The following is a 15,069-nucleotide window of genomic DNA, read 5'->3' on the forward strand; positions in this document are numbered from 1 at the left end:
TCTTTTCACTTCGCGCCTGTTCGTTCGAGGAATGCCGGTAAAACGGTTGTCGCGCACCACAGAAATGATAATTTAACGAAAACTCGTGGAGCATTTGACACCGATTCGCGTCGATATGAATAAGAAGAGCGTTTGCCTGTCAAGTCGAGCGTTAGCGGCCGTTCCGAATCGTTTGCCACAAAAGACCGCGGTATTTGCATTGATTCTTTAGAAGTGCTACTGTGCTTCAAGCCTTTTTTTGGCAGGAAGACGAGTATCTTCTCAGTCAACGCTGCTCATTAATTAGACAGGTCGTCTGTCCGTTTTCGGATCGCCGGGTGCAGGGTATACCTATACTTGTGTTGACGTCAACTATAAAGATTAATATAACACAAAACCAATAAGGTGTTGTTATTTGTGAAGAAATTATCAAATGCTCAGTGACAAAGAATCTATTGTTGCAGACTGTTACAAAGTATGCATATGGTACATGTCCTATGGATGATGATATTAATATCACAACCTGATGTGTATAATTCTGATACTATATAATTATTCACTCGTAGACATAACACTCGGATCAATTCGTGTATTCAGAACGTATATATACAATGTCTCAAGATCGGCAGACTACCCAGATACCCTAACGTTTATCTGCGCGCGGTTATCTGCACATAAGTTTGTATTAAAATTTCGCGCGACACGTAGAGAAGCGAGGACGGCGAAGGGTTTCGTTAAGATCCCGATAAAAAAATATCGATTGTGTTACATATACTTAATCGTAATACATCGAGAGAGAAGATGAACAATCTGTACAAAATATATAGCGCGGCGTGCGAGATAAATGAAAGAATTTACGCGACGCGAAAAATTTTTGCTTTCCGCGTTTTGTTCCCGTGCGGAAATTCGGTCTAATTATCGCCGTGTCGCGCACACGTGTGTGTCCGAAGACACGGAGACACGGTCGCACAGACATTGAGAGCGTTATTGAATGATGGGTCAGCCAACTACTAATGGGGCCGGACGCGCGCGAACACAAGGGATTATAAGAAGCGCGCGAGTATGGCTTGCGGCGAGTCAAGGTTGTTGCTGGAGTTACTCGTACATTACATATCCGCCACCGATGGACGGCAGCAGCCTTTTTTCCCCTCTCTTTCGTCGGCAACAATCTTATCGCGCGCGCATCTTTCCAGAATTTATAATCCGCTGATGGAGAAGTGGACGGCGCCGTCCTTCCGAGTACGCGTGTTTTCGATAGGTCGGGCAATGACTCTCGACGAGCGTAATGCCGATTACAATATATACTCTCGTTGTTTCATCTTTCATCCGAAAAAGCCCCTGTACCACGGAAGTTAAAATATCTCAAGCTTCAACGGGACGAGGCTACCTCTAATCCTGATTGAATCCGAGGCCAGAGGCGTGCATATAGTTTACCGCCGAGGTCTTTGCCCTTACGCGCGGAGCCCTTACGCATACGAGTCTCTAGAGCACTTAATTCGAGCACGATATCGTTGTTCTCGCAAATCCTCCATGCGCACGAGATAATCTGCAGTTTCTATATGTAGCGCGTTACATCGCGAGGCCTCTGTCGCGTATCAGACAAATCTTGATGTAGACCAGAGAAAGCCGAATCGCGAGAGAACTATAGTCGATAGGATGTTTTAAGCCCGTCGACCTTATATCTCACCAATGTTTGCCTCTCGGAATCAGGAGCCCACTGCCATGGACGCGTTCGACAAATAACTTGTGTTTTTACCGTCTCGATTTCGTTTCGCATCCTCATCGTCCGACTCATAGACGAGAACGCTCCCGCGAACTGCAACGCAAACTAATTCGCACCCCCGAGAGCCGCCGTATCGAAACCCGTTTTTCTATCTGTATTTTTTCTCCTCCAACCACCCACCGATCCCTCGTTCTCCCTGTCCCTCTCGGGGTCCCTCCCCCCCCTGTCGTCCCCCTTTATTCTTCCCTCTTTCGCGCATACATCTCCGCGTTCTCCTCCTCTCCTTATTCTTACTTTATCTCTGTCCCTTCGTTCTTCGCCCTTGCCTCTTCGGCTCTATACCACCGTGCAGCCCGGTAGTTGGATGCGCTGACTTTTTTCTCGGCTATCGGCCAGTGGATCGCGCTGCGATCCGCTGGACTGCAATCAGAATTGATTATAGCCTGCCGAAACTCCGGCGCGGCGCGTTCATATTATACAACTCGCCTGCGGCTCTCGTTCCTTCCTTGCTCTTTCCTCGCTTCTTCCCCGCTCGCTATAACCGCGCGTCGCCGTCGTCGTCGTCGTCGTCGTCGTCGTCTCGTGCGCGACGTCAACCGTGCGCTCGCTCGTGCGAGCGCGGCTTCCACGCGCGGTCCTCTAAAACGTACGACTCTTTAATAATATTCCTGAAAATCAATTTTGACTTTTGGCGGGTACGTGTCGTTAGTCGTTATACGCGTATAGCAGCGCCACACGATCGATTGGTTATCGATGGAGAGGAGCGCGTAGACGATAATTTCCACGAGAAAAATTTTATGATACATCCGTGGTAATGATCGGGTCGCGCGTCGATCCCGTATACGCAACCCGTTCGTGCAATGTAAAAAGCACACGAGGACAGCATTGTTCTTTTGATCCTTTTCAATCTTTTTAGCTAGCGAATTCCCCCCCGACGTTAGACGGTTCTTTTCCTCCTTTTCTTTTCTTTCGCCTCATCAACTTTTATTATCTCGGCAATTCTGGAACGATTATTAGTTATGAGAACGTTTACAGATTTAATGTGTGTTCTTTGATAATAATACTATACGCGTCAAATATTTCGTCGGGACGAACGAAATGCGGAAAGTATAACGAATTATATATCCACGTTGCACTTTCAGGTACATTACGCCAGCAATGTTCGTGCTTCTTGTAAATTCGTGTAACGATTAGCAATCAGAAAAGTATCTCGGAAATCTTTTTAGGAGGTATGAAGTCAAGCGATATTCTATAGCATCGGAAACGTTAATTAATGGGTCGTACATCAGTGAATCTTTGAGGGTGTGTACGTGCGTGTGTGGCGCGCAGAAGTGATTTAATATCCACTTTAATTAGTTTGAAAAACGCCCATTGAGAAAAGAGGGCCTCCTCCCCGACATCTTGCGCGCTACTTTGATACGTTTTATTTCAATACACTTGGCGGTATCAAGGCCGCGCGCGGCGCGGAATTTAGTATGGTGATACAGACTCGCACGCGCGGGTTCTTTATGAGAACTTCATTTAACACGGAGGGGGCACAGAGCGGCCGCGTTCGGCACGAAAGCCAATTACGGCTTACTCGAAAAATCAATTCCTATTGAGTCCTATATTCTTCTCGCCGATTCTTCTCGCCGAATCTTCTCGCGAATGCGCCGCGCCGCGCCGATACGCGAGCGGCGCATTTTCATTCGACGATTTATTACGTACGGTCCGTTCGTCGTCGATAAGACGGCGATTTGTTCCGACTTTTTCGTTCGTTAGAACAACACGCGGGAGAGATCGGACTGTTCGATTTTCTTGCGCAACGCTCGTGATTTTATCCCGGCCCGCAAACTGACCGTACAGCCCTCGATTCCGCCGCGCATTCCATTATATTCGATGATATTACCTGAAGCGTAAAACGGCGCTTTTTCAGATTCTCTTGTGTTGTGTTTCCCAGGCGTCGACTCGGGACTCTTTTTGCGTCCGCGTTACGTGAAACTTATTACATCTTATGCAACTAATACCGGGGGATAGATATCTAAAGGCGATTCTCTCGCGCACATTAGTTGTTAGAAAATGATAATGATTGTTCATCGCAATTAGCCCTTAACGCGCCGTTAATTACCCAGCTGCCCCAAACAACAGTTTTGGATGAAAGCTGTTTGTCGAGAGGCAATGTAATAATTTCGTTTACGAAATTGTATCTCGCGCGCGGTAATTATAAGGAAAAAAAAAGTATAGTAATCGTTCCGAAACTGCGACGTTCCGCGATTATCGAGCTTTATCTCGAGCTTTTTTCGAATCGTTAAACAGCACTTTCCTATAACGGTCTAACGTCGAGGCACACTACGCCACGCTGCAATAAGTCGTTTTCGCGCGGGAATTGGCCTGGCCTCCAATCAAGTTTAATAATGTAGATGCGGATCAGCGGATAAGAACAGGCTACTGATACCGCCGCCGCCGCCGCCACCACCGCCGCCGCCATACCGCCATACCGCCATACCGCGCGCCGGTTCTGCTCGTCGGACGAGCCACAAACGGTATATACGTTCAGCTCACACTCGATCTTATGCAATTTGCAACATCACGAACCTCGGGGCTTTAAACGCGGTTGCACGGTCATTAAATCACGGAAATGTACTAATGCAGAATGTGATTTGTCTTTCGAATTTGCGAAATGCTCTTGCTGGTAAACAGGATGCTGAAACGAGAATTTGTTCTCTTTTTCTCCTCAACGATGAGGTTTAATGCCTTCTCCGCGGATATGAACATTGTCAAGTGACATATCTCTCTCTCTCTCTCCCTCTCGAAATGAAAAATCGATTCGTCAGAGGCATACGCGCGCGGCAATCGAAGCGATCAAATTGCAAAGTTGAATCTCCTTCCACGAGCGCGTCGACGGCATATCTATTATAAATCGCGCGAAAAGTTTCGGCGACGTCTCATTGTTACAGCCTGTTGGAAGTTAATAGGCGACGAAGAAAGAGCGGCACGAGTAGAGTCGGCGAGCGGGTGTTGACGTCACGTGGGGGAACGGAGTAAAAAAAATGTTTCTACGACCCCTCGGCAGTTTCCGAGCTCCCCAAAGTCTTCGAAGCGTAACTTAGCATACTTTATTTGATTTTTTGTATTGGATAATAGTCTCAGGTAATAGGGTGCGGCGCGCGGAATCGGAGGGGAGAGGAAGAGATAGAAAGAGAGAGAGAGAGAGAGAGCTGCAGGGAGAGAGCGAACAAATTTTCACGCCCCCATTACTTGCATTAACGAATTTACATTTTTTAAATGGAAGGGTCGAACTCTCAGGGTGATAACTTGCGGGTCATTTGTTCCGCGAAGGAACGAAACCACCGCGCCCCGATATTGCGTCTTAATAAAGAATCGCTAACACAGAGAGATGTACTCGCGATTACAGCCCCGCGTACACATTAAACCTGTCTCTAATAAATTGTCCTCGATAAAATGTTGACAGCTATCATAATTGTACGGTAGCACAGTATTCCTTTTTTTTTTATCACCGTAAGTAGCGTATACATATAGTGAAACCAGAGTTGATTTATCAGTTACCTAATAGTATCTTTACCTAAGCGAGAGCTATACGCGAAATTGCAGTTCCGATACGAGCCGCTACCTGGATAACACGTTAAAACCGACTGTGTGCGACTAATGTTAGGTTTACAGCTAGCCGCGGGCAACGTGAAGATATCAATGGTTACGCTAGACCACTTCCCGCGATTAACTGGTATTCGAACACCGGTAGCTCCTTGAGAAACTGATGTCGATACGAGCCTATAGTTTAATCCGGGTCACGCAGACCCGAGGGGATGGACTAGGATTAGAGTACGTAGATCAGGAGTCATTGTCCCCGACGTTTGCACGTAGCTGGTGAAACACTTTCGTCGTTGATTCAGGCGTATAATTTATGCGCGCGTGAAGTGTTTACTTAAAAAATTCAGCAGTTTTGTATAACTATCTTCATGAAAGTGTATATGTGTCAAATACTAGTCTTATCTCGCGCGTACAATCACTCTAATTCCATTATGTCCATTTCTACCAATATCGATTAACTTTAATCTCAGTTTAACTTATCTTTTATCTTTCTCTAATTTTTTAAGAATTAGAAAAAGATAAAAAGTAAATTAAACCGAGATTCAAATTAATCTACATTGGTAAAAATGGACATAAATCGTTTATATAGGCGTAACTAGTAAAGTAACGGCGGCACCGTAGTGGCGCGACGTCTTCGGTTGCTCGTGATCTTTAAAACATATGTTTCTGGTAATCGCTGATGCGGTTATATCATCGGAGACAGGGGGTAGGGTGGGGGACGAAGAATTGGGGGAACGCGCACGGGGCGCGAATCTATACATATTTAATGAGACCGCGCAGTTGTAAAAAGTAGCTAGCGAATCAAGCCCCAACGGAGCGACTCTCGCGGAGCGGAGCGGAGCGCCGAGGAGAGGAGCGGAGCCGAAGCCACGGCACGCCACGGATACTTTTATTCAAATCTCATCCGTCGCTCCGCAAAGATGCTCCGGGTGCGAAGGGTATATCAAAAGAAAAATACTCTCAGCGCCTTTCCCGCATGCATAACCATAATCCCCGCATAATGTATATTTCAAAATCTTCCGACCGGCATCGAGCTCATTACTATTAGATCGATACGCACCCCTCGCGACCTCTCTACACTCGCGTCTCTTCGCGCCCGCGAGGGCGCACGCGGGTGATCCCCGCGCGTTTTGCATATCTATGATATCTAAATATCTATGCAGTTCTTGTAACTTTTAAACGAATTCTTTGGAGAACAAATTCGCTCGACATCTTCGTGCTGTTGCATGTTGCATGACAAAAAATCTGAAAGTAAATTATAACGAGATCGTTTCTCTTCTTTCTCTAAGTTATAAGTTGCAATACTAAAATTACAATGTATATAAAAAGATTTAAACTCGTGTCTAGTATAAGTTTGATTAACAGCGACACGAGTCTTTGTTCTAAGGAACCGCTGAATATCGAATTAACAATTGGCCATTGCGGCATCTATAATGTATTCGTATTTAACGATATTATGGGAGAATAAGAAAAAAATGACAGACGCACGCCCGTATGTCGCCTATACGCCGGTTACGCACTAGCAAACTGTGAGTCGGCACCGGTTAGGTCGAGTTGAATCGAGTTGATAAGGTTAACTGAGAGATACGGAGGCGTAGGGAGGTCAAGTGACCACGTGGGCGGCACTACACGTCGCCGGGACATACCATCTATTACCATCGGTACGTACGTGTAATTGTATGGGTGCAAACGCAAAGTCGATTTAATATTGTGATAGAACAACATATGTTTGACATATATATTTAATAAGGCAAGACCCACCAAAGGCGAACTCTGACGGTTACAAGATATTTGAGCCTGGTACCTAATGGTTCTGACAACTTGATTAATTTACATCCTTAGCTCGCACGTTATATTCCATCTATACCAGTTCACCTCTTCTAAAATCTCGATCGAGTCGGATACTCGAGTCATCAGATTGGCAAAACACCAAATGCGAGCACCGATGGCGGATCCATGAATAATACAGACGCAGCGCAATTAGCCTCGTCGCGTTTTCAATTTAATCGACGAATCGCCAATCCTTCGAGGAACGAGGACTCGTTCTTGTATATAAGAAATACTCCCATACGGCGCAGCACTGCAGCGTAACGGGACGAGCGCTGCGCGGCCCAGCGGGTAGCCGTTTGCGCTTTGGGCTCGATGCCGACATTCGGTAATTCGCGAAGGAGTATATATATCGTTCCGCGATGCAACGGAAGAGGCAATTAATTGGCCAGATATGGACTCGCGATCAGCGATCAGCCATTCGCGTTTCGATCCGACGTGAAGCTTCCGAGTCTGCTGCTCGGCGAACTCCGCCGAATTAAAAATAGAAGTGTAGTCCGTAATAAGCGTAACGAGATAATAACGACGTCGTCGTCGATGCTTGGGAGTTGGGCGAGATCGCGTTTCAATTTGCTCGTGCTCCGCCGTCCGGGCGCGCGGCTGAAAAGCCGCGTGGTGGAAGCCAGTGATTTTCGCGAAATGGTCATCGTTGCGCGCGCGGGATGCAATCGATAAGCTCGCGGGATAAATGATGATAAGTTTTATGCATAATTTCCGCGATGTGGGCACTGTGAGATCATATTTGAGATTCGATAAAAATTACATGATATAATGTGGGACGAGACAGAAAGAGAGAGAAAGAGAGGGGAGAGGGGGAGAGAGATTCGTAGCCCGAAGCTAATCGCCGGTGAACCGCCGCGCCGCGCCGATTCGTATCGTGGCGTTTTTATCGGGCCCGGGCTCGAAAGACGATTACTCCGGGATCGTGTCTTTAAGACGCGTTTGCCGACGATGCGCCGTTTCCCCTCTCGTCCTATACCTTCGTCTTCTTCCACTGACAGCGATACTCGAGCCATAACTTTTGCCATGAAAATCCTTAAACGAGATAAGAGGCTTGTTAATCGATGCACCGTGAAGGAATAAATGGGGAAACTCCACGTGTGGAACGTAAAGACGACGGTAACGACGACGCGTATAATTTGCTCGATTATGTGGTACGAATTGTTTTACGTACGGTAGAGAATACCTATATCACAAATTATATTCACGAGGCAACGTCATGACCGATTAATCGCGCGCCGCGGCCAGTTGCTTCCTTACGTCTTACACGCCTAGCGTCTTACACGCTTTTTCACCACGGTGTTAGATGTTATACGTACCGATATTGCGATCTTTTCTTCTCTTGATTGCACGTCATACCAGATTATGTATATTTACCGCTTCTATATTCTAGCTCCTGAGATTTGACTTCATCATCGTTTCGCGAGAAATACAGAATTTCTCTTTCAATCGAAACGTTACGAGGCAACGTATAATGCCTTCGCGAAAAACGATCTAATTCAAGTCCGATTGAAATTCATTCGAATCTGGCAGAAGTTGGCAGCGGCAAAAACGGATCGGAATGCGATCGGAACTGAATCGGCAGGCAGCGATTCGCAAACGAGACGGTACGATTATCTCGCGAAAGAGTAACGAATTTCGATCCGATGCAAATGAGGCGGTTCTGCGGGCATATCGTAGGTCCAATGGGGCCCCCTAAGCCTCGGCCACGCGCACGTGCACGCACGCACGCACGCACGCACGCACGCATACGCTTAGTACGCGCGTGCTGCAAAGCTAGTCGAACGAGAGCGGACACACGCAGACATTTAGGCGCCACGGTTTTCGAGCCAATAAATCCGGAGTGCCTCATTACTAAGCTTGTCTCTTTAATTGAAATCTCGTGTTTTTCCAAACACCTTTTTGCCAGTCGCGCGACCCCGGAGCTTTTATTTAAAAATCTGCGACACCTCTGGCCGATATCTCCGGCGTTACGGTTGAAATACTTCGATATGTCCCGCGCGCTTTCTTCTTCCTTTTCTTCCTCTTTCTGGCCAATTGCCGGTCTGCATCGCAGTGCCCCTGAATCGCGAGCTTCGCGTTGTCCGCAGGCAGACCACATCTCGCCACCGGACTTTTCGTTAGCTCTGTATTTATGTTGCGCGATTTAACGCTCCGTCCTGCGGGGGATTTGTCGAAAGGGTTTTCTAGAGGACTCACACGAGTAAACTCGACGACTTATGTTTCGCCCCGTTCCGGCGCGAGCCTTAACAAAAGTGAAGAAAATAAAAATGCGGCAAAGCACGACCGGTGGGAACAAATGAAAACTATTACACGTGACGTTCGGAATTCAATATTGAAGCTTATAATATATGGTCATGGCCGAGAATCGATCAGAAGTTAACAGGTTGAATTTTACGACTCAACGCGACAACATAACGCTTCGCATTACGGCACCACCACAACGAATTAGCTTTCGTTACATCGTCGAAATAATCCGCGCGGGAAGTGGCACGAGGCAATAGGAGGTACGCAACGTGTACCACCTTACATACGTAGTATCCCCTTCTTTATTACCCGATTCTTTCTATGTCAACGTAGCCTTTGAAGTAACGCTTACCCCTTTAACTTTCGTTATCCTCCTCCTTTGTCCGAACACCCTCCTCGACAATAAACTCGCGCGAGTTGTTAACAAGATATAAATCTTATCGCGTTATGATGTAAAGTCGCTCATTTTCTTATCGCGCGATATGCGCGAAACGGCATGCACGAACAACATTAGCGTTACGCCGTAAAACATTAAGTACGCGTATAGAGTATTATATCATATCATTTTATGTTCTTTAATTCGATACGCATCGAGATACGGTAAACGTTGGCGACATTCTTCTAATACCAGCGGAACCCGATATAGCACTCTAGGGGTAGTCGACTTACGCGCGCGCACGCGCGCGAGAGAGAGAGAGAGAGAGAGAGAGAGAAACACGAAGAAAAGCGGCTCTAAATCAAATTAACGAAATTGTTTCGATGGAAATACTTTCATAACTGTCGCAAGGTGAAAAAAGGATCGCGAGAGAAAGGGAGAGAGAGAAGCGGATATCCCAAATTAGGCGTTGCACACGCGAACGTAACGTAACGCACGCGCATTACAAGCCGGTACCGCGGCTTTTTTTGCAGGCGTACAGCCTGCGTACGCTATTGCGCCGCGCGTTAATTGTAAGTTCGGAACATATCTCGGCCGCTAAGAAACGCATTCCGGTTTTCGTCCAAGAGACGAAAGAGATCGGGTAGAACTCCCCGCGATGGTACTGACAGGGACTTTTTCTCCCGTTCCGCTCCTCGTCGTCTCTCGTCTTGTCCGCGCCCGCGGACGCAGATGCGCGAATGCAGGGTGTGGTGGGCACGGAGCAGGCTGCTGCCGTCGCTTACTACTGGTTCTCCCGTTCTCTTCTTTCTCTCTCACTCTCCCTCTCTCTCTCTCTCTCTTTTCTTCTCTCTCTATATCCCGGAGCAAGAATGTTCCCCGTGTTGGTTCGATTAATCAGTCGTTTTTCGTGTCCCCGCTCTGGGCCAATAGAGGGAGAAAAACTTAACGTATGTGATAATGCGCCAGCTATGCTCCCGCTCTCCCGCGTTCCGCTGGAACGTAGGTCGTGCCTGCATATAGGTATACCGAAACGAGTCGAGACGACGACGGTGCACTGACCGACAGCACTCCGTGCTCCGCTCCGCTCCGCTCCGCGCCGCGCCGCGCCGCGCCGCGTTGCTCCGTTCCGTTCCGTTCCGCGCCGAGCCGCGCCGGGGTGCTGTCCCGCGAGGGACTCAAACTTTTTTTCTCGGAGCAACAGCTCCGAGGATACGTAACCACCGTTCGGATCACTCGATTTGTTCATCGATGAAGCGTATACTCTTTGCGACCGAAACTTCCAATCCGCTTTGTACTCTATATAACGTCCCATCCAGGTAGAAATTATCTTCGCATCGGTGAGATTGAAGATGATAGAAACGGCGATCCACATCAGGAATTTTTATTGACACGAAAATGGATATATTATTATATTAAAAGTATTATATATTTTTTGTTATAACATAATATTTTTATATTTTCATGTAATAATTTTCACATAATTCTCGCATTGATGAAAGAATTAGATATATATAATTTTAATAATTCTGCAATGAATTTTCAGCACCGATTTCATATAATATTTCACGATTGGCCAAATTCGAAAGCTTTTCACTCGCGATCCGAATTAAAGTTTCATCGAGTATGAGTTACGACGTCCGCGAAACGAAAGTAGCACCGTCAGCTGTAACAAAGTTTCGCTATATTCTAATTCTCCTGCGCGTGTGCTAACGCGAAAATGGTACCCGTTGTAACATCGTACTGCTCATCGACGATTCCGTGTTCACCTGACTCGCTGCAAATATAATATTTCTCAAACTTAGCGAAACTATAGTTTAACGTTCTAAACAGAGCATTAAGCAAATCATTTATATAAAATAACGAACGATAAATTTTGTACAAAAAGTATTACGGAGAAAAGTAAGCGAAATTATTTCATGCTACTGTATATTTAATGTGAGAGAGCATGAAACAAATTTTAATATAACTATTTGTTTGATATTACGATAAGATCTATTTTGCCGGTAAAATGAAAAAATTTTGTTGAGTAAATTTATTCAAGAAAATGTGTTAATTTGCTGTTAAAATAAACAATCTATCCGTATAGCAAATGCATTTCGTTACTACAATAAAATTGTCGCTGGTACACACACACACACACACACACACACACACACACACAATATTGGTATGAAATTAATAAATTAAAATATTGTTGAAAAATACTCGGTAACCATATATGAGATTTGCAGTATCGCATCTCCCACGGCATCATTTCGTACATCGAAATCAGAACATTCTTGGCCAGTCGTCGCCGAAAGCTGTCGAGCGTGCGTGCGCGCACGATCAGACAGCGTCGCATTGCCCGGGATAGACATTTCGCGCAGCCGGCGTATCCAAAGTTTAACTTTACACCAGGGGGGGAAAGGGGAGAGGGGGAGGGGCGGCGGAGGGAGCCTGAGCGCCGTTCGACGTGATCGCGCCACGTGCGAGTCTGCCCCCGGTCCACGTATTATGACTACTTGTAGAGCACGTTTGCGGTCCCTCGTTCGTTTGTTGCGAGCGCCGGAACGCGCTCGGGAAGCTTCCCCGCTCCTCTTCACGACGACCTTAGCGACACATGGCGCGGGCGAGGAGGACTGGCGCTCCGTCGCTTCGGAAGAAGTCTTTCGAACTCGTTCGTCCCGCATCCTGTTTCGCGAAATGCGGGAAACACCCGCGAGAATTCCTTCTCTAATATTGCACGGGGAAGATTTGTAGCGCAAAAAATGTCCCCCCCGACGTATGTTCCCGTCCGACTGAAATGCGTGTTTCGTGTAGCGCACTCTCAGCGTATAGAAATATAATAGAAAATAGTCGGAATCGGCAATTCCGCTGTGCCGCGTTACGATATATCGGCATCGCATTTGCATTCTGCGCGCGGCGTCTCGCGAGTGTATTTGAGTTAATAAAATCTCAACACCTGGAACGTTTCATTGGCTACGTTACACGCAAATCTCGAGACGCACCCTTTAATTTCCTGCACGCGATGACGAGGATAAACGGGATTGCCTATAATGACCGTTAACTTACTCTTATAGGTGGCTGTAAGTATACACATTCCACTGTTATATATGTGCTTAAGCAACATGACTAATTGTAACAAGTCGAGCCGACGCTCGAAAATAACATGATGCAGTTCTAATTTCTAACCCACTTTTTTCCAACGATACGTTATTAAAAGTGAACGTATGGCCAAGAAATTTATAGCGATTTAATTATTTCGTTCATCAACGATTATATACACATTGAAAGAAAATTTACGACTGTAAGAAAACTATTTATTATTACTTTCCATAAGCGCAGAGGGGGCGTATTTGATTTATCGATCCCATTGACGGATTTGCCGCAATAAAATTTGAATTCTAATAAAATTATTGCGTTCCATTCAAAAGGTGCCCGCTCCTCCGCGGTATAATTCACTTTCACGTACGTCCGCGTGCCAACGGAGACACTGGGCGTGGAGGAGCCAGGACGCGGACGAGAGAGTGAAAGAGCGATTTGGTGACATCAAAGTTTAATAAGCGCCATAAGCCGATCCAACCTGCGATACACGCGGCTAAAACTCGCCGAGCAATAAAAGCAGTAATAAAGCGTTCGCCTTTCTCACGTCCCGCCCGCGGATGGAAGAAGGAGCGAGGGTGGCAGAAGGGAGGAAGGCCAGAGACCTAGCGGGCTTTTCGTTCGCTCGCTCGCTCACACGGTGGTTAGCCAAAAGGTTAGAAGGGCGGGAACGCATTAGCGGTGGAAGGTGGCGTGCTCATAGAGACGTCCGGCCGCCCAATTACTCCCGCATTAAATCAATGTTCCTCCACCCCGCCGACCATTCCGCCGTCCCGGTAATAAACCGCGGCCAACATATCTGCACGACTTACGGCTCATCCCCCGGTGTCGCTCACCCTCGTCTCGCTTAACCGGGGACGTCGCAGGAATGCGCGTTCTGTCGTAATATTTGGCTTTAAATCATGTCGCGCTGACAGGCCCCACTTTCTCGCGTTTCTTCTGATTCATCCGTGTGGCGTATCGTCGCAGTCCCGGCGAATCACGAATTTCATCCCTCCCCCGGCGGTGTCGATACCCGCCGCGCCCGGGGGTTCGTGACTTTCCGACGTAAACTACGTTTTGTCTTAATGTAACGCTGGAGAATTTAAAATACTATGTAGTTTCCGGTCTCTTTCAAGATAGGGTATGCTCGACTGCGAGGAGAATTTTGCAACTTGTCTGCTTAGAGTCGTCGTACATTTTGACGGATAAAGTTGATAAATTTCGTTTTTTTTAGCGGGAGGGAGAGGGCGGATTTATGATTTGACGAGGAAGAATAGGAAAAGGGGCCCGAAACGAACGTATATGTGGCACCATTCAACCGCAAGATTAGGTTCGCGCGCAATTTACGACGACGATCTTATTCCTATCCGAGCTTTCATATAAAAGCTTTTTCCTGTAAGCTGCGACACGGGACTTGGACTTTGGGGTTGAACGTAAGAGGGGCAGTGCGCCGATCGGGCGCACCGCGACGAATTAGTAATACCTATACAAGGCATCGACTTCGGCTGGGTTGCTCAGAGAATGATGCCGCAATACACAGAAATGATGTTTGCCTTTAAAACCCTCATTATAAAAAGATCCCTCTTGAAGCTTGAAGAATTGTCCGTTTCGATAAATTAAATCTATCATAATCGAAATAAACTGAAGCAACTGATATTCTAAATTGAAATATATTAAAATAATTAAAACTAACTTTTTCAAATTCTTTCCAGGTATCGAGATGACGCGCTCTGCTGGACAGACAGGTAAGAAATTCATTATATTCTCGTATTGACTCGTTTTCTCGCTCACACTCATCGTACGCGAATTACGAGCGATCGTAAAGGCTTACGATCCTCTCGCAATTGTTATATTCGTCGATGAACGGGCGGCATCCGCAACGCGTGTCAGAGCGAGGAGGAAACCGATCTAGCTAATAATACAAAAGCGGAGCTATGAAAAGGAGCGGTCTCGATGGACACGGCCGAAGAGATATAAAAGATCTCGTTGGCGAGGTGATTGATACAGAGAGATCGACGTCGCGACGCAATTCCATTGTTCAAAGTGAGCGCGCTGCGGCGCGCACGCAGAAGCAACGAGTTAGAGGCATCGAGGTCTGGCGCGAAGGTTCTTACCCACGGATATAAATCAACTCTCTCGAGTGACGAACGAACGCAGAATCGGCACGAAGCCGTTTCACGGACCACCGTATGTATATACGTGCGTATATACGCAGGACGTATGGAAACGCGGCGAACACGTCCGAACGATGCGTCTCGCCGCC

General features: G+C 46.8%; 1 protein-coding gene and 1 long non-coding RNA gene across 5 annotated transcripts in view; one reads left to right on the forward strand and one right to left on the reverse strand.

The window, feature by feature from the left end:
* Positions 1-15,069, reverse strand: part of LOC143895264 (uncharacterized) — a 34,540-nt gene that overhangs the window by 4,828 nt on the left and 14,643 nt on the right. The gene's annotated exons all lie outside the window — the stretch shown is intronic.
* Positions 1-15,069, forward strand: part of LOC143895260 (protein trachealess-like) — an 80,561-nt gene that overhangs the window by 3,366 nt on the left and 62,126 nt on the right. For all 3 annotated transcript variants that reach the window (XM_077402282.1, XM_077402283.1, XM_077402284.1), the window contains exon 2: positions 14,519-14,551. In XM_077402282.1, the coding sequence (XP_077258408.1) occupies positions 14,519-14,551 (33 nt within the window). The remainder of the gene's footprint in view (positions 1-14,518; positions 14,552-15,069) is intronic.

The sequence above is a fragment of the Temnothorax americanus genome, unplaced genomic scaffold (assembly GCF_048541705.1).
Source record: "Temnothorax americanus isolate GAGA-0224 unplaced genomic scaffold, ASM4854170v1 Scaffold15, whole genome shotgun sequence".
Classification (NCBI taxonomy): Eukaryota; Metazoa; Arthropoda; class Insecta; order Hymenoptera; family Formicidae; genus Temnothorax; species Temnothorax americanus.